Source organism: Leptopilina heterotoma, unplaced genomic scaffold, assembly GCF_015476425.1.
Source record: "Leptopilina heterotoma isolate Lh14 unplaced genomic scaffold, ASM1547642v1 Lhet_17, whole genome shotgun sequence".
NCBI classification, from domain to species: domain Eukaryota; kingdom Metazoa; phylum Arthropoda; class Insecta; order Hymenoptera; family Figitidae; genus Leptopilina; species Leptopilina heterotoma.
Window position 1 is genome coordinate 268,509 of NW_025110886.1, and position 19,685 is coordinate 288,193.

General features: G+C 33.7%; 1 protein-coding gene across 2 annotated transcripts in view; it reads right to left on the reverse strand.

The window, feature by feature from the left end:
• The window catches only part of LOC122499632 (carbonic anhydrase-related protein 10), a 124,977-nt gene that overhangs the window by 67,888 nt on the left and 37,404 nt on the right, over nt 1–19,685 (reverse strand). For both annotated transcript variants that reach the window (XM_043608083.1, XM_043608082.1), the window contains exon 2: nt 2,356–2,403. In XM_043608083.1, coding sequence (XP_043464018.1) covers nt 2,356–2,403 — 48 coding nt within the window. The remainder of the gene's footprint in view (nt 1–2,355; nt 2,404–19,685) is intronic.

Genomic DNA, 19,685 nt, shown 5'->3' on the forward strand with positions numbered 1-19,685 from the left:
AGTGGCCAGCATTTGCATGTTTATTCCACTTCTTTAATTTGTAGGGTCTTCTCCGCACTAGCAGATAAAACTCGAGTGTCAATTTTCCTCCAGCAAATGATATTAGCCCAAGATTTAATAATTAAAATATCAGAAATGTTTAAACCAATTATTGAATCAAGTTATTCATAGCAAGAATTACAGTGCGCATCATAAATAGTAAACGGATTTAATTTCTAAATGTTCTTCATTTATGAATGTAACCTAAAAATCTAGAGTTAAAACCAAAATAGAAGTTCTAAAGAGGATGTAAGTAAAAATAAAAGTTTCCCAAATAATAAAAAACTTTTCTAAAAATTATTTCTTATTTAACAGTAAAACTTTAATATAAGCTTTATAAAGATTCGATCTAAATAAGAAATGGTGTAAAAAAAATTTATGAATAAATTAAAAATATAAATTGTAGAAAATTTTGACGCTTTAATAAAATAAAATGTTAGGAAATATGTAGGTTATTATTAAAAATAGTATTCGTTACAAAATTATTGTAAAATCGATTTTTCTTATTCAATCAGTATTTTTAATTCATCGAGCTATAATTTAATTTCTACTCTAAACAGAGTAGGGGAAATATTTCGCCTATAGACACGTGCTGCTATTGTTATCCCTTTAATCCTATGTTGAATGGGAAGGTACCTGCAGACACTAGACGCCACGTGCCTGTTACCATTATATTCAGAACCCTTCAACTGTCTCGCCTCTCTAATAAGATCTTTTCAATGGTTTGCGTTTAAGGGTGTTTTTGCAAGTGGCTTCCTATCTTTTTTTATCGAAATTTACTTAAATCACCAATTGAAAATTAATTTTTGTATTATTAAGTTAATTTCCTTTATCAAATATCTGAGATTTGGATTGTATTACAACAACACCTTTTAGTATTACCGCTGACATCTTTTAGTTGTTTTGATGAGTAAGTCTAAACCAATATTAGCCAGAGCTGTCGCAAATTCTTTAAAGAAGTTTTAAAATCCCAGAGAAACAAAAAATTCGTAAAACAGCAAAAAGTCCCACCGCTGCCACCGTTATAACGAAAAATTCAAAAGTCCCACCGCTGACACCTTTTAGTTGTTTTGATGAGTAAATCTAAACCAATGTAAGCCAGAGCTCTCGCAAATTATTTATAGAAGTTTTAAAAACCCAGGGAAACGAAAAATTCGTAAAAAAGCAAAAAGTCCCACCGCTGCCACCGTTATAACGAAAAATTCAAAAGTCCCACCGCTGACACCTTTTAGTTGTTTTGATGAGTAAATCTAAACCAATGTAAGCCAGAGCTCTCGCAAATTATTTATAGAAGTTTTAAAAACCCAGGGAAACGAAAAATTCGTAAAAAAGCAAAAAGTCCCACCGCTGCCACCTTTATAACGAAAAATTCGTAAAACAGCAAAAAAAATCCCACCGCTTTTACCGTTATCCTGTGAAGTTTAAAGACTTTTATTACTTAAAGTTTAAAGAGTTTAATAATAGAGAAAAGATTTTTCTTTGTAATAATTTATAGAAAAAATGCAAGTTGATAAAAATATCTACTTTAACGTAAAAATGTTACAACTACCAATCTTAAGTTGTCTCAATATCGCGCGACTCTTTTTACATCAGTTATAAGCCGTCAAAGGCAGGTGCCTACACTTTTTGTGCCAAAAGTAGTTCAAAGTGTGGAACAAGATATCCCACTAAGTCGCGTCTCAAACAGTTCTTGTCAAAATAAAGTAGTTTCAATAAAACCATAGAAGACTTCCCCAAAGAACAGATAGAAGTGCTTCGTCGCGTAATTCCAAAGCTGACAAAAAATAAAGTCACAATACAACTACTTTATCGATAATTTAATAAAATGATGAATATTCCCTCCAATAGAATTTAAAAAAAAAATTTCACCCATATCTATATATTCAGGTATTGAAAATTAAATGTTCTTGATGGAAAATTATTCGAAAAAAAAAATTAAATATAGTAACAAATTTTTTTTTTTTTTACAAAAAAGACGATCAGCTTTATTTATCTTGAGGTAGAGATTTGAAAATGTATGATTCGACTCTGCGCCTGGCAGCTGGCTCACATGGCTCGACATAACCAGCGATAAAACTCTGGAATCCCCCACCTACCAACACACTGTCTGACTTTATCGAGGCGGGTTCTTGTTTTTAATAAAAATTGCGGACTAAACTCAAGATTAAAAAATTCGCTCATATTACGGGAGCGCGATAACCTCGTAACTTTGGATTATAAAAAATTAGATATCCTCTCTCTCTGTGTGTGTATAGAGAGAAGCTTGCAACTTCATAATAGTCTTTACTTGCTTACACTAGTAACTGATGTACTTACCTGAAATTCCATCATACGTCCACCATTCTTCCCAACTCGCTTTTGAAACTGTAAGCAGAAAAATTAACGGTATTTTAATTTCATTTGACTGCAAGTAAAAGAGATAATTTTTAATGCTACAATAAGGTTGTAATTAAATGAGAATTATGTTAGGGAGGTTGTCGGGACAAATTAAAAAATGTAGTAACTTATTGTTTTTAATGTTGCAACTATTTTTTTTTATGTCTAAAAATTATGACAACTTTCTCAAAGATTTTTTCTTTTAAAAATCACTAATCAGATTAATTTTTGAATATTTACTTTTGGAATCGATTGCCCACTAATGGGAACTCAGTCCCACTTTACCAATTTCAGTTGACACTTTAATAAATGGTTTTGGAGTGCGAGTGTTTTAACATTTTAAAAACAGAATATAACCGTGTTCCATTTATTCTGCTGTAGATATATTGATAATTCGATTATTTGCATTCACAAGGACAGCACTGATTTAGTTATGATAACATTTAATGACAACAATTTACAATTCACGCATGAACTGCAATATGAAAATCAAATAAATTTAATCGACGTCAATTTAGAGGTCCAAATTTTAAAAAAAATAATGCTAACTAGTTGGCAGTAAAATGCGTTGTTCATTTTATCAATCTGACAGTTGATTTCAGTTCTTCAACGCGGCTAGTACTACTTGATTGAAAAAAATTAAGATTGGAAATTAATTAATAATTAAGATTTTACATTATTGTTATAGAAAATTCCTAGACGCTATCAAATCCGAAGCGTCACTGCAATTTAAAACCAAAACACAGAGTGTATAAATTTGGAAAAAATGTTGTTTCATTTTCATTTGTTCAAATAATTTTATCTTTTGCAATACATCAAATTTGAATAATTTTCTCTTAAAGTGCATCTCTTTAGCTTTCAAAATTCACTAGAATACTGAAAATTAAATAATTTTTAGAGAAACTAGATTTCTTTATAAAAATGGTCAATTTTGAGAAATTTTTGACCCATTTTCATCTGTTCAAATAATTTTATCTTTTGTAATAAATTAAATTTGAATAAGTTTATCGTAAAGTGCATCTCTTTAGCTTTCAAAATTCACCAGAATTCTGAAAATTGAATAATTTTTAGAAAAAATAGATTAGTTTATAAAAATTGTCAATTTTGAGAAATTCTTGATCCATTTTCATGTGTTCAAATAATTTTATCTTTTGCGATAAATTAAATTTGAATAAGTTTATCGTAAAGTGCATCTCTTTAGCTTTCAAAATTCACCAGAATTCTGAAAATTGAATAATTTTTAAAAAAAAATAGATTAGTTTATAAAAATGGTCAATTTTGAGAAATTTTTGATTTATTTTTATCTGTTCAAATAATTATGTTTTTTCTAATAAATCAAATCTGAGTAATTTTCTCATAAAGTGCATCTATTTAGCTTTTATAATTCACTGAAATTCTAAAAATTGATCAATTTTTAGAGAAACCAAATTTTTTTTATAAATATTGTCAATTTTAAAAAATTTTTGTTTCATTTTCATCTGTTTAAATATTTATGTTTTTTTCAATAAATCAAATTTAAATAATTTTATCTTAAAGTCCATCTCTTCAGCTTTCAAAATTCACCAGAATTATGAAAATTAAATAATATTTGGAGAAACTAGATTAATTTATGAAAAATGTCAATTTTGAGAAATTTTCGATTTATTTTCATCTGTTCAAATATTTATGTTTTTTTCAATAAATCAAATTTGAATAATTTTATCTTAAAGTCCATCTCTTCAGCTTTCAAAATTCACCAGAATTATGAAAATTAAATAATATTTGGAGAAACTAGATTAATTTATGAAAAATGTCAATTTTGAGAAATTTTCGATTTATTTTCATCTGTTCAAATATTTTTGTTTTTTATCAATAAATCAAATTTGAATTGTTTTCTATGAACGTGAATCTCTTTAGCTTTCAAAATTCACCAGAATTATAAACATTAAATAATTTTTGGAGAAACTAGATTAATTTATGAAAATTGTCAATTTTGATAAATTTTCGATTTATCTTCATCTGTTCAAATACTAATATTTTTTTTACATTAAATCAAATTTGAATTATTTTCTCTTAAATTGAATCTCTTTAGCTTTCAAAATTCACCTGAATTTTGAAAATTGTCTAATTTTTAGAAAAACCAAACTTTTTTATACAAATTTGTCAATTTTGAAAAATTTTTGTTTCATCTTAGTTTAGTGACATATTTAGTGACATATTAGAAACATATTTTTGACCGTTTATGTCCCAAAAACAATTTTTTTTTTCACCAGAATACGATTAAATATTTTAAAAGTTCAGTTTTTCAAATTTAAAAATCCATTTCAAATCTCTTCTTCCGCAATTTGCTTCATTTATAGAAAGATTTCAAATATTAATGTTTGCATTTATAAGTTGGATTATCATTTAATATTAAATTTTCAATAAATAATTACTTCTCATTAACCATTCAGTTGAATATCTGCAGTAATGATTCCCTGAAATCTTTGAACAAAAGGGGTTTAAATTATTAAACAGCAAACCGCACCTAGTAGTAAACTGATTTTATGCTCAACCACACCTTTAATATGTCTTTCTAGGATTGACTTTTGTTTGGAAAAATGCACATTAATTTCCCTCTAACACAAATGGTTTTAATTTAATCCCTAAAACTGCAATTTCACAAATTTTTGTACTCCTCTTTTGCTGTTAATAATTTATAATCTAAAAATCAAGTTATAGGGGAATGGCCAATAAAAATCGGAATTGTACAAAGCTTGTTATAATTGTTAGGGTAGAAACCTTATCATAGAAGAGAAGAATCTGATTGTAAGCAGGGGAATCTTGAATGAGATGTTAGGGGAATAGAAGGTCAAGAGATTTTTTTTTTCTGATTTACATTAGAGAGGGTAGAATCCCCTCTAAGTTACATGTTGTATTTACGAACAGAAATTTTCTAGTTGTAAATTTATGTTCACAAAATTGTAGAACAGTTTTTTGTTTTTTTTTTTGTTCTCTTATGCCCTGTCGAAAATGTGACCAACAACAGAAGGTTTTTATAAGTGTTTGAAAATAGTTTTATTCTAGTTAAATTTATTTCGCATAGCCTAGCCCTTACACAAAAAGTGAAACAAATTAATTACCGTTGTATTTTTAGTAAAAAACGTCAATGGAATTTGGAATTCAAAATTCAGCCGATTGAATTTAAAATTGAAGGGAAATTGATTCCAAAGTCATGAATAAAGAGGTAGTCAATTTCGGTAAATAATAACTGAACTAATTGTAAATGATATTTATTGTCACAATAACCTCAAGATTTATCTGATCATTATAGTAAAGCATGATGTTATTCGAAAACGAGACATAAGAGATTAGAAATATCACAATGTTGGAAAATGATGATTGGCCCATTGGTAAATGTTATTTGTTGGTGTAACAGCCGCATGCATTGTCTCGTCATAATCAGAGTAGATGATGTCGGAATAAATGGGCTACACGAGACAAGGGGGTAACTTTGTTTGCGTTAGCAATGATTCGATTTACCCAAAGGCTAGCAGTAGTAGTAGTAGTGGGCAGGGGGTTGAGAGTGTGGCGGCTCGAAAGCAGAACAGCAATATGTAATCCACTTTAGCCACCATTCTATGTTCAGCGAGGGTTTGGCACGACGACGCTTGTGTTTAGAGTGCGTCTGGCAGTTAGGACGTCGTGCCCGTGGTCTACCTGCGATCGATTACTTGGCCACGCTATAATAGCTTTGCATTTCTGTCCAATAGTCTGATCGAGCATCGAAAGGGGGATTCTGTTGACTGAAAACACACTGCAGGTGACGCTTCGATCTAATGGCAATGCGCCATTGATGATAGACATCAATAGTCTCGCCTCTATCACTCTATTTGTGATGGTTATTGCTTTTTTACGATTGACGTTCATTTCATTCTACGTTTATACTCATCACTCATTGATTCTGTTACCTTTTCTCTTTTTGGGAAAACCGAAAATCTTTTTATGTTTGTGTAATCCTAATAGAAAAACAACTAATTTTTTTTGGCTGGAGATTTAACATTCGTTACCTGAGGAGACAACATTACTCCCCTCTCTTTCTTCCAATTACCAAAACCCTTGTATAAAAGTCGCCGGCAGGTGAGCTGGCGCTCATTCTTGTCTCGACTTCTGCCCTGAGCGGACCTCCTCTTAAGCGGCATAAGGATATTTCTCTTTTGATATCGAAATACCAAAGTAAGTTTAATGATTTATTTTCTGAACTCAGTGCAAGGACTGGATGATTTCTCTTTTTAGTTTGATCAACGTGGTATCAAAGTATTTAGAATTTAAAAATCCGACCAAATTCACAGCGAATGTGCGAAGAAGTTGACCAACGCCGAGTATCCATCGCCAACCTGAGAGCGCAGGCGACGACAAAGGAGTCCAGAAAATTAAAAAGAGCTCAACAAAAGGAATCGGACGACATTCTTTCCATTCTAGGAGAAGAGTATTATGGCTCAGGAATTGCTGATTAATTAGTAAGTTGACAAAATTTCAAGTGGAATCCGATTTTCATGCGTTCAGGGTAACGTAAGAGTGCAACCCCTTAAGTAGATCTCAAAAGAGTAAGTAATAATTTCCGTAGTTCAGTTGATTAAATTCGTTACTTGCAGTTCAAAACTTAAACTTGGCCTCCTCCCAATGAAATTCAGTCCCGTTAGATCTATTCTACTGTCGGTGAACCACTTCATTCAATCTTCTTTTTCCCCAAACATCTCTCACAAAAAAAACAATCGTCAAAAAATGCAAAGTCCCTTTAAAGAAAAACTCCTTCCATCGAATATCCGATAATAATTTCCAACCAATTTACAACTGACCAAGTTTCATAAAGATTATAAATTCGTCCGCCATATTGGATCCGCCATTTTGAAATTTGCAAATTTAACTTTAGATTCATTAGCGGACCCTCTATGAGTAAGAGATATCGGCAAATTGTAAACATATCCTAAAGATTAAGCCAGTTTTTTTATCTAGCCCACTGATATTATTCGTAATCCAAATTTTTAATTTAAAGGTAAGCTGGATCCTATTTTTTTTTGTTTTCGTTAAAACTAAGGATTTTTGCAAAAATAAAAAATCTCATGAAAGATATCACAGTAAAGTGACGACTAAAATAAAGTTATTGCTTATAAAAAAGGCATTACGGAAACGTTTGACATTATGAAAGGTAATGAAAAAATAATGGATATTAGCAAAAATTCTCCTACTTTGTCGTATAAAGTAACAAGATGGATTTTCTAAAATAAAGAAATATTTCAAAAAAGCTTTATTCTTCCTTCTTTTGCATGGAAAATTGTAGACATGTAGAAAAGTATATCAATTCTAGAGGAAATTGTAAATTTTTAGTTTCGGTAACGATTTTACGGAATAATTTTTCGTAAATGAATAACCTACCTAAGTATAGTAATTATTTTACATAAAAATATAGTTTTACATACAATTGAATGTAGATGACAAAATGTGTTAAACAAAAAATGATGTTTCTATTTCAGGTTAAAAAAGCAGACCAATAGGTTAATAGGACATATCCTTAGGCGTGAGTGTTGTGTGTGAAAACTTTCAAGTCTAAAGCAGATAGACCCAGAGGAAAACTATGATCCATTTACGTCTTATTTATAGAATGTCTTCCTTATGAGAATTATATATTTCAAGTAAGTCGTGATTATTTCTTAGGATCGTGTAGTTATAGTACTTAATTATTTTTAATTTCACCGTTCCTCACTTCTATCAATCATCAATTTATCAGTTCATGGAATAATCACCAGACATTTTTCTTGGGCTTAGGATTTTAGGGAACTCTGCTTACAGATACCTTGGTCCTTGGATTTTTGGAGTTGATCCTTATTTACAAAGGCATCATTGAATTATGATAAGTGTCAGGATAAGCAAATGATTGAGAATTGTATACTTTGGGTACCTAAGCCCCAAATTTAAATGTCGACCCATTTGAGGCCCGCTTTGTGTCTGGTTCACAAAGGATTAGAAACCACATGGTTTAGTAGGCTCATTGACTTATTCTCATCCCAAATAAGATTTAATTATGAAACTAATTAAAAACGAGAAACGTTAGGTATATTTAAAAAGATTTTGACGTAACAAAAAGAACATGTCCACTGAATGGATACTGGTCTTTCGAACACAACAGTTACAAATCGATGGACTAGTCGAGTCTGGTAAAAATAGTTTTTGACGATTCAGAACGTGCTAGGAATACTTGTCCTGAACTTACAAAAACAGGAAGCATAATTAATAGAGTAATTTCTCTTTAAGTCTCTCAATTGAATTTTGCAACATCTCCGAAATCCTATCTCTTATTGGATTATCCACTGATAGTAGCAATAATGACATTAAATTATTTTCTATTTTTATTCGCATTATAAGATGACATGAAATTAAAAAGCAATTGCTTGATTTCAATTAGGAAACAGGCGAAAATTCTGTCACTAATTCGAACGCGATTGTTTTATTTTTTACGATGTGAATCATCACACCATCTGTCGGAATTTCCTGAACGATCTCTGAACCTTGATCGTTAATTGGTATGATAATTTAGAAAGTTGGAACTACCGAGTGACCCACTAGTAGTTTTTAATTTCCAAATAAGTGGACCTTAAATTTTTTGAACTTTGTATTCCAAAAATGTCCACTCGGGATTTCTATCTATTCCCTTATTTTTAGGGCACAAAGTTAAACCTCACTTTCGGTCCAAGTTTCTACACTATGGTATCATTTCGAGAGGAAAGTTTTCCTCTCTTTGGAAAAAGACTAATTTTCTTTTTCGGCACGTAGGCACTCAGATTAAGATGGAAGGCCGATTGCTAGAGAAGTCTCAGTGATCCCAATCCTTTAATTCCGTTGGCAAGCTTGACTGCGGTACTCGAGCCTTGATATGCCATCTGGAAATGCCTTCAAGCTGCAAGGGACGCCCTCAAGTAAACAAAGAAGGAAATGGAGTAAATAAGAAACAACTGCTGAGCGCAAAGATCTCAGCGCTTTCTAGTGGAAGATATAACTTCTTTGAACGTTTGCGTTCCTGTTATTTGCAAGTGTTTGTATATTTTAACTCTAAAAACCCATAAACCAGTAAATTAATTTTCTTTACCTATAAACTTTTCTCCATTACACCTAAATTACTTTTCGCCTCAACTAAAATAAAAATTTACTATATTCCTTTTTATTATAGGTTCAATAACAAGAAAACAAGAAACAGTGATGACGGAAAGTAATCCATTAGCTAAAAAGAGTTTTTTTACTCCCTTGCCACAATTACGTTGATGACTTGAAATCTACAAACAGTATTTTCTTTTCAAAAGTGTTTATTCCAACGCCTCAAGATTTGTCTTTTACCGTCGCGTTTAACAAGAAGTTTTTGATGCAGCAGAAACTTGTCATATTCTTGTTGACAAAATTTTCCACTAAGGAAAACAATGTTTTTGAGATACGAAGATTTTATCACAGGCAGGCAAACGATAACTAGAAGCGGAGAATTGTCAGTCAAGTTAGTTTTCAACTCTTCAAAGCAGTTGCCTTCCATTTCATGTGAGAAAATTTAAAGTCATTCCCAAGACAAACCACAAACTTGTAGTTGTAAGTTTTGAAATTCGATTAGTTACGTAATTAGCAGGTTTGTCTTGATTATGATTTAATTAGGAAAGCAACTGGGAATTCTCCAAAACGAGTTAAGAGAATATTAATATATTTTCAAGATAGATTGAATTATAAAATTTCTATCTATAGATAGAAATAAGAGAAAATAATTTTTAATTAAAAATACTAAGATTGAAATTTTTTTTATTTAGCTAAAAGATTTTTTTCTCGTAGGCTTATCAACTTCAATAGCACGTGTGTCTATCCAAGATCATATTTTAAAATTATTACAGATCTTTATAAAGATTAAATAAATGAGAGCGAGAATTTCAATTTTCAGCTTGGATGGTTATTCCCATCTCGTAACGTTTCTCTTATAAGAGTTTCCGAGGAGAAGTTAGAAACTTAAGGAAAAGTTATAAGGTCTATGTGTCTTTAATGAATAACTATATTGCTAATTAATGGTGAATAATTAATTTCATGGAAATATAATTGAAAGTTGTAGAATTAGATAAATAATTAATTGAAAGTTAGTTTTGTTTTCAAAACATCATAAGCCCTTTGATGAACTGCTGTTGGTTTTGTTCCATTTTCTAAAAGTAATAATATCTTGGATATATTTTCTAAAAAATTACAAGTTAATTGAATGAATAATTTTCGAGATAAGCTGCAATTTCTAAAGGGGTACCCTAACCCTGGAAGTCATGTAGCCGGCAGCAGCTGCTAATAACCGGACCATTCTTAGTCGTCAATTTATTTAAGACAGTCGAACATCGACAGAAGACTTATTAGACGGCTATAATCATAATGCACTTCTTACTTTAGGTTTAGAATCTAACATTAAAAACATTCCCCTCAAAAGTTAACCCACGGAGATTCCCTGGGGATTCCAATTATAATTTCCGTCGCAATTTCATCGTATTTCCGATGGGATTCTATGAAATTCCGAATGAAATCGGAAATTCTATCGAAAATTATTATCGGAATACTGATGTGGAGTATCTCTTGGGGGTACTTTCAGGGTAATCTTTCCAAATAGGATAATTCACCTATTTGTAAAGATGAATTATTTAAATTTAATTAGAAGTTTGAGGGACTCCAGGGCAAGGTTAGTAAACGAAGCGTCCTACGAATGAAATTAAAAGAACTTTTTCTAGAATATTGTAATTATCTAATTTTATAATAAAAGCAAAAATTATTTTTACAATTGAGAGTTAATAGATCCAGATGTCTTCAGAAACACTGAAACAAAATTAGGGTTGTCGATAAAGACACTTTATGACTGGAACAGTTTTGGTTTAGACTTACTCATCAAGACAACTTTTTCTAGACTGACAGTTCCTGGACTAAAGAATTCGACAATGGGTGGCACTTTTTATATAGTTCCTTGCAAGGGAATTTCTGAACTATTTCTGGACTGGAGTCGATAAAGACACTTTATGACTGGAACAGTTTTGGTTTAGACTTACTCATCAAGACAACTTTTTCTAGACTGACAGTTCCTGGACTAAAGAATTCGACAATGGGTGGCACTTTTTATATAGTTCCTTGCAAGGAAATTTCTGGACTAATTATGGACTGGAGTCGATGAAGACATTGTATGACTGGAACAGTTTTGGTTTAGACTTACTCATCAAGACAACTTTTTCTAGACTGACGGTTCCTGGACCGACGAATTTGACAATGGGTGGCACCTTTTACATAGTTCCTTGCTAGGGAATTTCTGGACTATTTATGGACTGGAGTCGAAGAAGACACTTGATGACGGTACACAACTAGTTCACTTGGTGATGGTTCCTGGACTGACGAATTCGACAAGGGTGGCACACCTTTTATACAGTTGCTTTTAAGGGAGGGGTGGATTTAATAACACCACCCTTAAACAATAGCCTTTGTAAATGAGGATTAACTCAGAGAACCCAGGTAATATTTTTTTCTCCCTTCACAGCATGGAAGACTATAGATAAAGGTATGAAACTTGAAGCAAATAAAAATTAAAGTTGTATTGTGACTTAAAATTTTTTTGATGAACAACATCCCATATGGGAATTCATGGATCATTGCGGTGGGTATAAAAAGAAAAAAATATTTTAACAAATATTGTGTAACAATAATTTTTCTTGACAACGTTTTCAATCAGCAAAACTGAAATATTACCTATACCCAGGGGAGTAGACGTGACTTAGGACGCTGGACCTAATGAGAATCCCTAGCTCTCTTGAAGACTTACTCTTCGTCATTTCTTTCTACCTTTATATATTATTTTCAACAAATCCTTAACAATTCTCAGAACTATTGTCATCAGCTTATGATTGTTAACCTCGATTTTCAAAACATTTCAAAATTGTGCCCCTAAATTGAATACAAAGTTTGTGTCCAAAAAAAGGAGAATTTAAAATAAATACAATGCAATATTTTATCGAATTTAAACGAGGAACCCTTTAATCAATTTTACGAGGGATTAAAAGCATGCTGACGGTTATACGAGAGTTATAAATCAACCGCAAAACACATGATCATTTCCTCAAGCGGACATTGAAATCATTTCAGATCGCACTTTTTAAAATGATTTTCCAAATTTTTTTGCAGCGGGAAATAAATATATTACCATTGGGGAAAATATTATTGGTGATGTTTTGAATATTAATACAATATTATTTCAATTTTGGTGAAAAATTTAAAGTCACATTTAATAAATTTATAAACCTGTCAAAAAAATTGTGACCAATGTCTACTACATCAGAACAGCACTTTTTTCCATGCATTGGCAGAAAGAAAGTAGACAAAATCGGAAATTCAAAGTCTGTCTCGCACTGCTTGTGAAAACTTTTATCCTTCTCATTCACAGAGAGAGAGAGAGAGAGAGAAAGGGAGACATACACTGACACATAGAAATTCGCCCCCATCGATGTGGCTCTCGACTGGAAGTGTAATTTTCACAGATCGAGAGTTGGTTGAAAAGGGCATAGTAAAGCAGACTGTGAAAAGAGGGTGTCGAAGAAACGACAGAATAGAAGCGCAACTCTAAGACGAGAAAGTCAAATAAGACGACGTATAGAGAAGCGAACCAATAGAATGAGAAGGGAAATGGTTTGGGATTCTAAGAGGGGGATGAAGGTTGGGTGTTAGTTCTATGCGGGTTGAATTGTAAACCGACTGAACTTTCCGCTTCCTTTTCTGGTCGTTACCCGTTGGAATGAGGCTGAAAGGATTCTAAGTGGGAGGATGAAGTTGGTTCTTTCTTTAAATTGCATTTGGCCACTCGTTTGGTGACCCACCTCTCTCGCGTCCTCCTCTTTTTTTCTCTCTTACTGTTTCTCTTTTCTCTCCGAGGACTCCCAACACGAACGAAAGTAGCAGAAAACAAGTATGTGGTAATCTGCTTTACTCTTCTTTTTACCCAAACCCTTTTTTTTCTTTTTACCCTCAGTATCGGAAACTGTGGAAAGAAGTGAAAATGCACAAGTTTACGTCGATTCTAGTACTCTCGTATCTTACTAGGGACGTAAACTGAGTTCGAGTGGTTCATTGGATGAGAGCAAGAGGGTAATAGAACCAACCCATCTCAATGGTCAGAGATCTAGTACCACAGGAATGATTTAAGAGTATTAAATCCGTCAAAAGTCACTCGAACCAGTGGGAAAAAGTTGGATGAAAACAGAAAAAGGTTTTCAAAGAAAGGGCAATAAATGCATCGAAATACATTCGAAATCGATTAGAACGTAAAAAAACTGAACCAACACTTCAATTCTCGTTACTCAGGAAATGAAGTACGTTCGTGTGCCTTCAATACGACTTTCCTAAGAAAATGAGTTTCTACACTGGAAACTACAATTAGAAAAAAAAGAAATAATCCCTACTTATTTTCCAACCATAAAACAAGTGTTGCGTAACAAAGAATCACAAGAAACTATTATTTCTCCTAATAGCCAGCTATTTCTAACTAAGGGGGAAAAAGCCACTTGGAGAAATATCAATATAATCTGAATAGCATACTTTCCTTTTTTTCCACTTTCCTTTCTTGGGGTGAAATTTTTCTTTCATACATAGAGACTGTAAACTCGCAACTGCAAGAACTGGTTAAATGGCCTCAACACTAAATAGCACCTACGTTATACAAAATTACCGAGACCGTTGGTTAAAACAACTCTTGGAATGAATGACTGGAAAACAAGCGTTGCAAAATAGAAAAAAAAATTCCCAACTGTATAATAATAATCGGAAACATGGATATGTATTACCAAGAATATGTAATACATTTTCATGCTACAAATTATGGAAATTAAATGCAAATAAAAGGTTTAAATGTTATATTAAAGAACATATATAAAAGATGCAGTGTAAACGGTGGTGAAAGGGATTTTCGTGAAAAATGGTAACATCCCATTTTTTTGATAGAAAAAGAAAAGTAAATATAGTTTCACGTGCGGAAATATAAAATATGAACATTAACGTTTTACATCATTTTTCATTGTATGCTGACAATGTTGGAATAAGAAATTCTTAAGAGAATTAGCTGGGCATACCATTTTGGGTTTTTCACAAAAAGTATAACTGACTTGTTATTATTTAGTGCTAATTGACCTAAAAAATAAGAATTCCGAATATTCAAGGGCACTAGGAAAACAAAAACTATGTCTTGTTTTGGTTGACAGCAACCATTTTCGATAGAAAATCCTAGATTTTGGCCATATTAAAAAACTTTGCCACTTCCACTCTCAGTATCCACTTTCCACTTCCCGCTCTTACTATCCATGTTCCTCTCCCACTTTTCACTTCCCACTCTTACTATCTACGTCTCTTTACCATTTCCCACTGTTACTCTCCATGCCCCTCTCCTACATTCCACTTCCAACTTTTACTATCCATTTCCCTCTCCCACTTTCCACTTCCTACTCTTACTATCTACGTCTCTTTCCCACTTCCCACTCTTACTATCCATGCCCCTCTCCCACTTTCCACTTCCAGCTTTTACTATCCATGTCCCTCTTTCACTTTCCACTCTTCTTATCCACGTCCCTATCCCTTTCTTTCTATCCACTTCTCTTTACATTCTTACTATCTATGTCTCTCTCCCACTTTTCACTTCTCACACTTAATATCTACGTCTCTTTCCCATTTCCCACTCTTACTATTCTAACTACTTCTAACTTTTACTATCCACGTCCCTTTCCCGCTCTCCAATTCCAACTCTTAACATCCACGTCCCTTTCCCACTCTTACTATCTTTATCCTTCTTCCACTTTCCACTCTTATTATCTACGTTCCTTTCCCACTATTACAATCCATGTCCCTCTTTCACTTTTCACTCTTATTATCCACGCCCCTTTCCCACTTTCCACATCCTACTCTTACTATCTACGTCCCTTCCCCACTCTTACTCTTCATCCATGACCCTCTCCCACTTTCCACATCCTACTCTTACTATCCACGTCCCTTCCCCACTCTTACTATCCATGTCCCTTTCCAACTTTTACTATCAATGTCCCTTTCCCGCTCTTACTATCCATGTTCCTCTCCCACTTTTCACTTCCCACTCTTACTATCTACGTCTCTTTACCATTTCCCACTGTTACTCTCCATGCCCCTCTCCTACATTCCACTTCCAACTTTTACTATTTATTTCCCTCTCCCACTTTCCACTTCCTACTCTTACTATCTACGTCTCTTTCCCACTTCCCACTCTTACTATCCATGCCCCTCTCCCACTTTCCACTTCCAGCTTTTACTATCCATGTCCCTCTTTCACTTTCCACTCTTCTTATCCACGTCCCTATCCCTTTCTTTCTATCCACTTCTCTTTACATTCTTACTATCTATGTCTCTCTCCCACTTTTCACTTCTCACACTTAATATCTACGTCTCTTTCCCATTTCCCACTCTTACTATTCATGCTCCTCTCCCACTTTCCACTTCCAACTTTTACTATCCATGTCCCTCTTTCACTTTCCACTCTTATTATCCACGTCCCTTTCCCTTTCTTTCTATCCACTTCTCTTCAAATTCTTACTATCCATGTTCCGCTCCCACTTTACACTTCTAACTTTTACTATCCACATCCCTTTTACTTTCTTCCTAGCCATGTCCCTCTTACACTTTCCACTTCAAACTATTACTATCCACGTCTCTTACACACTTCCCACTCTTACTATACATGTCCCTCTCTCACAGTCCACTTCCTAATTTTACTATCCATTTCTCTTTTCCACTCTTACTATCCATGTCCCTTTTCCGCTCTCCAATTCCAACTCTTAACGCCCACGTCCCTTTCCCACTCTTACTATCTTTATCCTTCTTCCACTTTCCACTCTTATTATCTACGTTCCTTTCCCACTTTTACAATCCATGTCCCTCTTCCACTTTTCACTCTTATTATCCACGCCCCTTTCCCACTTTTACCATCCAAGTCCCTTTCCCACTTTCCACATCCTACTCTTACTATCCACGTCCCTTCCCCACTCTTACTATTCACCCATATCCCTCTCCCACTTTCCACATCCTACTCTTACTATCCACGTCCCTTCCCAACTCTTACTATCCATGTCCCTCTCCCACTTTCCACTTTTACTATCCATGCCCCTTTACCACTCTTACTATCCACGTCCCTTTCCCGCTTTCCACTTCCAACTCTTACTGACCACGTCCCTTTCCCACCATGACAATCCTTGTCCCACTTTCACTTTCCACGCTTATTATTCACGCCTCTTTTCCCACTCTTACTATCCATGTCCCTTTCCCACTCTTACTATTCATGTCCCTCTCTCACTTTCCAATTCCCACTCTTACTATCCATGTCTCTCTCCCACTTTCCACTTCCAACTTGTACTATCCATGTCCCCTTCCCATTTTTCACTTCTAACTTTTACTATTCACTATCCTTTTTCTCTTTCCACTTCCTACTCTTACTGTCCACGTCCCTTTCTGACTTCCCACTCTTACTATTCATAGCCCTCTCCCACTATCCACTTCCTAATCTTACTATACTCGTCCCTTTCATACTCTTACTATCCATATCCTTTTTCCACTTTCCACTATTACTATCCACGTCCCTTTCTTACTTCCCACTCTTACTATACATGTCCCTTTCCCACTTTTCACTTCCTACTCTTACTTTCCACGTCCATCTCCCACTGTCCACTTATTACTCTAACTATTAACGTCCCTTTCCTACTTCACACTCTTACTATATATGTCCCTCTCCCACTTTCCACTCTTACTATCCACTGCCATCTCTCACTTTAATCTTTCCTGAATCACACTCCAGGAAATTATAGTGGGAAATGAAAGTGTAAAGTGGGAATGGAAAGTAAAAGATGGAGGGGGAAACTGAGTGAAAAGTGAGAGAGGGGAGTAGAAACAGAATGTAAGAAGTGGAAAGTAAGAAGTGAGAGTGGGAAGGTGGAGAAGAAAGCGGAAGGTGAGAGTGGGCAGTAGGAGAAGAAAGTGGGAGTTAAAATATCGACATATGAAGAGTTGAAGATGACTCTTGCAAGGACCAAAAGTAAATAAGAAATGAAAGTAACTTTATTTAATTTTAATTTGTTGTGTTGTCAATTCCGCTTTTAATTATTGACGCAGGATATCCGCAGGTATTGGAAAAAGTCGTAATTCTTCTTCCTTTTATACCAATCTTACATAAAATTGGATTGATAAATCCAAGCTATCTGTAAGCAGATTTCCCAACTTTTTTTTTGCACAAAAAATTAATTGTTTATGTAAATATAGTTTCAAATTAAATTTTAGAATTTAGTTGTCTTACAGTAGAAAAAAGCGAATATTAACTTATTTTCCCATCACTATTCCGGTCGGAAATCAGATATAAAATAAAGTAAAGCTTACAAAATTTTACAATTCGTCACAGTGTCTGAGTGTGGAGGAGATGCTTAAAATTATCAGGTTGGTAGGACTCATCTGACTAATTAGTGCTCGGAATTAATCTGCCAGTGGGTGTGACCCTTTTTGCCACCTCATCCCTCGCCTCACTCTCTCTCTCTCTCTCTCTCTCTCCCTCTGAAGTGTTGGAGAAGTAGATGGAATTTACGTGAAGATACTTCTTGCACTTGTGTGCAACGTATTTAACGCACATAGGCGCTTCGTCTAAAACAGGTCAGCCATGGGGGTTGCCTAGCATAAACACACAGTTGGCAAACGAATGCATATCTCCATGTGTTTCCAGGACGCGGGTTTACAACACGATTCCCGGAAGTCTCTGCGTGCACTCGAGCAGTTCCTTGAATTATGGGAACGTCGTTGCCGCGATCTAAGCACTGTTACAATTTTCGAGCCTTTTCATTTCCACTCTACGAACCGTTCATTATATACTCTCACAGCAAGACCTCGATAAGATTCTTGTCCCAATTGTTCTAAAGATACTGGGGGAGTAATTTTTGAATTGAATTACCAACACGATAGTTTAGATTGTTAAGTGATAAATACTGTTACATGAGGTTGAAAGAAAGGAAATTATTTTTCTTCGAAAAACGTAACAGAATGTCACCGAAACTGATCAGTTGGTAATGTTTCCTAAAGTGGATCACCGACTGTCTTTTATTATTATTTTTTATTACTATTGTTACCATCGTCATTATTAATATCTCTATTATCATTACTACCATTATTTGAAATTGTATTTCTAAAAAAACCAATAAAATATGCTCAAAATTAGTCTACCACTTGAGACGGATTTATATGTCAAACACAGGAATTATAGTTTGGGATTGGTAGAATATCCCGGCACCTATACAAAGCCAAACGTCTTAAATGGAACGCCAGACACGCTGACCGCCTCAAATTGTTACAACTCTGGTCGTGACTCGGATTCCGTTTGAATTGCGACGAATTTCGTCGTTCCACAAGTTTGCCAATGTGGTTTCGTGTTTAGTCAATTAGTTAAGATCGATAGTGTAACTGCTTATTTGAAATCAAATTCAAGCGGACTGATTTTTAACAAAAATTAATTCAATAACATGTTTTTTTAAATATTCTTTTCAACAAATTAAAAAATGTTGTGTTCAAAATAAATACAAAGAATGCAATTTTGTTTTACGAAAATGATGGCAATTATGGGACAGAAATTAGAGGAATGGCATTAGAAGAACGGGAGAAAAAGAGAAAAAAAATTAAAAAATCCGCTGTTTATGAGTTGGCTCGAGTTAGCTTAAAATTCTTGCTCTAAAATTGTTGCTAAACTATTCGACGTTATTTTGCAAACTATGCGGTAGGGTATAGACTCAAGCCGAGAAACCATCATGTGTTTCATACTAACTAGATGAGTTGTAGGTTTTAGGTCTTGTTAACAGCGTTAGCTTGAGCCCCTTTGCGAATTTATGTAACTATAAAGACAAAGATAATATGTATTTCAGTCACGCTTGAGATTCTCTTTATTATATAGGTTAGAGAGCTGAGCTTCTGTGAGTACAATAAAGGGTCCTGAGGCTTTAAATCTCTAAAGACAAAATTGTAATTTGCAACTTCCAAGAAGATTTCATTTTTAATTTAGATGATAATTTACAAGGAAAAAAAGAAAACATATACTTTGAAAGATTCGTATTTTATGGATTAGGGACAGTCTTAATTCTAACATTTTTTTTTGTAGAAATGAATAGTACAAAATTCTTTTGATTAGATTAATTTCCCAGCGAAGGGAGACTAGAAATCTCATTCTTTTTTTTGTAACCTGGATT